Below are 6,054 nucleotides of genomic sequence, written 5' to 3'. Positions count from 1 at the left end.
GCGATAGAAACACAATTTCCAGAAATGCAGGAATCGGGCTGACATCACCCTGCGTCTGAAAAGTCAAACCCTCATTAGGTGTCAGCGGTTTGCTTCCTTGGGATGCTGTTGACAGGAAAATGAGTCATTGCGTGTCCCCTGTCTTTGAAGACTGTTAGGTACTTACTAAGGGCCAGACTGTGCTGTCTGATATTTTTATGAGTCACGGAATCTACGGTGAGAGATACAGAAGGTGCTGTGCCCCGGCCACGGCCCTCGGCTCGCGCCTCTACTCTGCACCTGACTCAGCCTGTGTCAGGGCAGCTTGAAAAGCCCAGGGCCGGTTAGAGGGATCCATCCCCCTGGAGGCAGCCGCCTCCCATCAGGGTGAGAAGGGAGTGGATGGAGGCCCAGCTTCCTTCCCCCGGCTGGGGGCTGGGATCGCTCGGGGTGCTCTCACCGCAGTGCTGGTGGCCTGGAGGACACTGAGCTCCCTCTCCTCTGTGAAGCATTCCGGGTCTTCTGGAGAATCTAACCAGGGCAGTGGGCTGAGTGCCTCAGGAGCTCCCCCCGGTCCCGTGAGCCTGTGCTCCGAGCTGGGTCACCAGGCTGGTCAGGAGGGGAGGAAACTCCTGCCCCTGGGAAGGTGCAGGGAGACCCGCCGAGTCCCCCAGGGGCCCCGCCGAAGGGGCTTCAGAAAAATGAAAAGATGAGCATAACTGCACTTACCAAGGCGGAGACGACCCTTGCCAAGTGCCCACTTCTGCACCCTCCCACCCAGTGACCTTGAGGCAGGCACCAACGGAGGCAGGGACTGAAGAGCACTTGACCTTGGGCAGAACAAATCTCCTGGGCCTTGGCGTCCTTATTTGGAAATGAGGGCGTTTCCTGAGGTGACATTTAGGGTCTCCACCAGCTTTGACATCCTAGGACTTGCTGAGCCAGGGGTGGGAGTGGCCTTTGGGTACACGGGAGGCCCTGGGGGACAATCAGAGGGGCGGGGGGCCTGCAGGGAAGCCGTCCGCTGAGGCTCAGTGCCCTCAGCTGCCATGAGGGACTGGACTCGGTGGCCTCCCGGGTCCTGCTCAGCAGCAGCACTCAGGGTCTTCGGGTCTGTCCCCGGGCCGCCTTCCCTCACCACGGCTGGGGCTGGGAATGGAGCCCGAATCCCACCTCCAGGCCACTGTCGCCAAATATCTCCCTGGAGCAGCCCTGAGCCCAAGCTACCGGTCAGGGTTGGCATCTGAACAAAATGAAACAACGGAGGTTCCTCACAGAGCCCCACCCCCCTTCTCCCCAAACAGCGCCACATCCCTCCACCTCCACCGCTGCTCCAGGCACCAGAGCCTCCTCCACGCCCGGGGCTCCTCTCCTGCCGACGCCCAGGCCTCGGTCCCACCTGCCCCTCACCCACCCCCAGGCCTCGGGCCCACCTGCCTCTCACCCACACCCAGGCCTCCGTCCCACCTGCCCCTCACCCACCCCCAGGCCTCGGGCCCACCTGCCTCTCACCCACACCCAGGCCTCCGTCCCACCTGCCCCTCACCCACCCCCAGGCCTCGGGCCCACCTGCCTCTCACCCACACCCAGGCCTCCGTCCCACCTGCCCCTCACCCACCCCCAGGCCTCGGGCCCACCTGCCTCTCACCCACACCCAGGCCTCCGTCCCACCTGCCCCTCACCCACCCCCAGGCCTCGGGCCCACCTGCCTCTCACCCACACCCAGGCCTCCGTCCCACCTGCCCCTCACCCACCCCCAGGCCTCGGGCCCACCTGCCTCTCACCCACACCCAGGCCTCCGTCCCACCTGCCCCTCACCCACCCCCAGGCCTCGGGCCCACCTGCCTCTCACCCACACCCAGGCCTCCGTCCCACCTGCCCCTCACCCACCCCCAGGCCTCGGGCCCACCTGCCTCTCACCCACACCCAGGCCTCCGTCCCACCTGCCCCTCACCCACCCCCAGGCCTCGGGCCCACCTGCCTCTCACCCACACCCAGGCCTCCGTCCCACCTGCCCCTCACCCACCCCCAGGCCTCGGGCCCACCTGCCTCTCACCCACACCCAGGCCTCCGTCCCACCTGCCCCTCACCCACCCCCAGGCCTCGGGCCCACCTGCCTCTCACCCACACCCAGGCCTCCGTCCCACCTGCCCCTCACCCACCCCCAGGCCTCGGGCCCACCTGCCTCTCACCCACACCCAGGCCTCCGTCCCACCTGCCCCTCACCCACCCCCAGGCCTCGGGCCCACCTGCCTCTCACCCACACCCAGGCCTCCGTCCCACCTGCCCCTCACCCACCCCCAGGCCTCGGGCCCACCTGCCTCTCACCCACACCCAGGCCTCCGTCCCACCTGCCCCTCACCCACCCCCAGGCCTCGGGCCCACCTGCCTCTCACCCACACCCAGGCCTCCGTCCCACCTGCCCCTCACCCACCCCCAGGCCTCGGGCCCACCTGCCTCTCACCCACACCCAGGCCTCCGTCCCACCTGCCCCTCACCCACCCCCAGGCCTCGGGCCCACCTGCCTCTCACCCACACCCAGGCCTCCGTCCCACCTGCCCCTCACCCACCCCCAGGCCTCGGGCCCACCTGCCTCTCACCCACACCCAGGCCTCCGTCCCACCTGCCCCTCACCCACCCCCAGGCCTCGGGCCCACCTGCCTCTCACCCACACCCAGGCCTCCGTCCCACCTGCCCCTCACCCACCCCCAGGCCTCGGGCCCACCTGCCTCTCACCCACACCCAGGCCTCCGTCCCACCTGCCCCTCACCCACCCCCAGGCCTCGGGCCCACCTGCCTCTCACCCACACCCAGGCCTCCGTCCCACCTGCCCCTCACCCACCCCCAGGCCTCGGGCCCACCTGCCTCTCACCCACACCCAGGCCTCCGTCCCACCTGCCCCTCACCCACCCCCAGGCCTCGGGCCCACCTGCCTCTCACCCACACCCAGGCCTCCGTCCCACCTGCCCCTCACCCACCCCCAGGCCTCGGGCCCACCTGCCTCTCACCCACACCCAGGCCTCCGTCCCACCTGCCCCTCACCCACCCCCAGGCCTCGGGCCCACCTGCCTCTCACCCACACCCAGGCCTCCGTCCCACCTGCCCCTCACCCACCCCCAGGCCTCGGGCCCACCTGCCTCTCACCCACACCCAGGCCTCCGTCCCACCTGCCCCTCACCCACCCCCAGGCCTCGGGCCCACCTGCCTCTCACCCACACCCAGGCCTCCGTCCCACCTGCCCCTCACCCACCCCCAGGCCTCGGGCCCACCTGCCTCTCACCCACACCCAGGCCTCCGTCCCACCTGCCCCTCACCCACCCCCAGGCCTCGGGCCCACCTGCCTCTCACCCACACCCAGGCCTCCGTCCCACCTGCCCCTCACCCACCCCCAGGCCTCGGGCCCACCTGCCTCTCACCCACACCCAGGCCTCCGTCCCACCTGCCCCTCACCCACCCCCAGGCCTCGGGCCCACCTGCCTCTCACCCACACCCAGGCCTCCGTCCCACCTGCCCCTCACCCACCCCCAGGCCTCGGGCCCACCTGCCCCTCACCTGGGAAGACAGACTCTGTCCCCATCACTCATGCCAGGCAGCAGAGGCAGAGGCCTTGGGGGGCAGCAGGGTGAAGTCCTCCCCCACATCCCGCTCAGCCCTGTCAGCGCCTAGAAAGCTCTCCGTGGCCAGGAAGTCAGAGGGTGTGGAGCCCACAAAGCAGTGTTCCAGCCCAAGCAGCCGAGCAGCCGAGCAGGACGTGGTCAGACGTGCCTCCCCATAGCTGCCCAGACCCCGCCCCATCAAAGAGCCCGCACGCCCCAGCCAGCCGCCTCTCCGTGATTTCCACAGCTTAGGACGTGCATTTAAACATCTCTTGGGAGATTATCATCAGGACCAAGCGTTCGCCTTGACATGGAGAGCGGTGTGAGCCTCAACATGTGCTTATTGGAAATACAGCGTAAATACACTGCGTGGCCAGATTATTATGACCACCCCATCAGTACAATGAAGTGAATTCGTTATGCAAATAATAATACAACCTTGAGAGTATTTGCTTAGGAAGTTCTCAATATTCAATATTTTGGGAAGTGTCAGTGGAGTACTGATGGGTGGTCATAGTAATCTGGCCACTCAGAGTAATGCTAGTCCACAGCCTGCTCCGCGGCTCTGAGTCTAATCAGGCAGGACAGCGCTCAGAGGATGGAATGAAAGGCCGTGCCCAGTGCATTTCCCGTGTATTTCGTGGTGGATGTGACTGTCCCATATATATTCTTCTTATGCTTCTTGCTCAGTTCCCAATTGCTGATACTAAGCAGATGCTACTTTTGAAACAATAAAAAGTAAACGCGATTATTTAGAGCAGGATCCTATATACGTACAGCTGTTCACTGTTTAGCCCTGTGGCTCCCTCACTGGCAACGTTCCAACTCTTGGTCTTTAGGCTGCAAGGGACCCAACTGCTCATCGGACCCCAACCCTCACCTTCCCAGTGAGAAGACTGGCGCCCCCAAGCTCGGTCACCTCAGCTGTGTTCCCTGCAGGGAGAATTCACATTTTCCTCCTCTGTCTTCCTCGCCACGGAATAAAGAAGCCCAGCAAAGAAACCGCAAAGGCAGGGACATCAAACCCTTAAATAAGGCAAGTCCATGCCTTGCACGTGTGTCCTTGGCAAACACGACCCTCTCCCTTCCCCTCTACTCACGGAGTCTTCCTGGCAGCTTGCAGATGCCCCGCTTGCCCTGCAGGTCCACGTGGGTGTCACATCTGGCCTGGGCCTGGGCGCCTGGAGGTGGCGTGGCTGCCGAGGGGCTCACGGGAGAGCCGGCCAGTGCTCCCTCCTAGAGAGGAGACACCCAGGCAGTCCGCAGTGAGCGCCTGGTGTAGGCTCAGCATCCCGAAAGGCGTTAAGAATTTTCCAAAGGGAAGGAGCACCCATCTCCGTGTGTGTCATGGAGGTGGGACCATGTGTGCCCTCACGTGATGCCCTGAACATCTTGCACACAGCGGACGCTTGAGACATTCATCTTCCCCAGCCAGCTTTCCGTGCCTGTGCCCGACCCACCAGAAGGCCGCCCTGGTCCTGACTTGTGAGCTGGAATCTGAAGGCCTAATAATGCTCAGTGGGAACCTGAGGGGCCAGGATAAAAGGCCTTAACTCAGAAATAAACAATGACATCCTATTTCCAACAGAGAAAAAGACAGGCTACATTTCTGAACCCCAAAGTCCCAGCAGGGACGTCTGTATCTTTACAGTTTTCCAATCAGCCTGGGCCCCAGGGAGGTGTGGCTCTCTCCTCGGGGTGAGGGGGTGGAAAGCGGCAGGGCTCTGTAGAAACAGGAGGCTCCTTGGGGCCGTGCCCAGTCACAAAAAGTGAAAGTGAAATCAAGTCACTTCTCACGCTAGGCCCTCGGGGAGCCGCACAGTCATCTTTGGTGTCTGCGGAGGGCAATCTGCAGTAAGAGACTGTGGACCTGAGCCAGCAGAGCGAACTGCAGGCCTTGGTCGCTGCAGAGGAGGGTTCAGCAGCACCTCTGGGGTAGTTCCCATCCATTTCTGGCTGCCCGCATCCTGCCCCGGCTGGTGCTGTCTCTCAGGTAACCAGCCTCAGAGGCGGTGGGGGCTGGCCCGGCGGGAGGGGGCTCTCGGCCTAGGGCTGGCCCAGGACTTCCTCCACCCTCTTTCAAGCAAGAGGACGGAAGCCCAGGCCTGTGACCGCCGTGGGGGGGAAAGGCCCACGGGAGCTGCTGAGGGAGAGGTCTGGCCTCCAGGAGGGACAGGGAGGAGTGTGCGACTCAGACATGGAAATGGGCTTGGAGAGAGGGGGGCAGAGAAAGCCCTGGAGGTGGGGTGGGGGGGCCAGCTCCCCGGGCACGGGTCTGAGGCTCCCAGGGAAATATGGCAAACGGAGAGGGGTTCTAGAGAGAGGGGCCCTGCAATGGCTGCGTGGGTCAGCTGTGAGGGTCTGGCTTGTGCAGAAACTTCCAGAGACGTCACACCTGGTTGGTGTAGGGTGAGGAGAAGGGAGGAGGGGGCAGCACCCAGAGGAGTGGGGGCTGGAGGTGAGTGAGGCGGGGAGAGTG

At 64.4% G+C, this 6,054-nt stretch overlaps 1 protein-coding gene and 1 long non-coding RNA gene across 2 annotated transcripts in view; one reads left to right on the top strand and one right to left on the bottom strand.

Annotated features, from left to right (window-relative positions):
• The window catches only part of ETV7 (ets variant 7), a 34,082-nt gene extending 30,366 nt beyond the window's left edge, over positions 1 to 3,716 (bottom strand). Inside the window, exon 1 of the mRNA XM_014529611.1 lies at positions 3,532 to 3,716. Within this exon, the coding sequence (XP_014385097.1) occupies positions 3,532 to 3,556 (25 nt within the window). The 5' untranslated portion in view covers positions 3,557 to 3,716. The remainder of the gene's footprint in view (positions 1 to 3,531) is intronic.
• Positions 3,717 to 4,756: 1,040 nt separating this feature from the next.
• The window catches only part of LOC106723982, a 5,538-nt gene continuing 4,240 nt past the window's right edge, over positions 4,757 to 6,054 (top strand). The window contains exon 1 of the long non-coding RNA XR_001359735.1: positions 4,757 to 5,568. This is a non-coding gene — a long non-coding RNA (uncharacterized LOC106723982). The remainder of the gene's footprint in view (positions 5,569 to 6,054) is intronic.

The sequence above is a fragment of the Myotis brandtii genome, unplaced genomic scaffold (assembly GCF_000412655.1).
Source record: "Myotis brandtii unplaced genomic scaffold, ASM41265v1 scaffold687, whole genome shotgun sequence".
Classification (NCBI taxonomy): domain Eukaryota; kingdom Metazoa; phylum Chordata; class Mammalia; order Chiroptera; family Vespertilionidae; genus Myotis; species Myotis brandtii.
The sequence above is the reverse complement of the archived record's forward strand: the minus strand, read 5'-3'. Positions and strand labels throughout refer to the sequence as shown.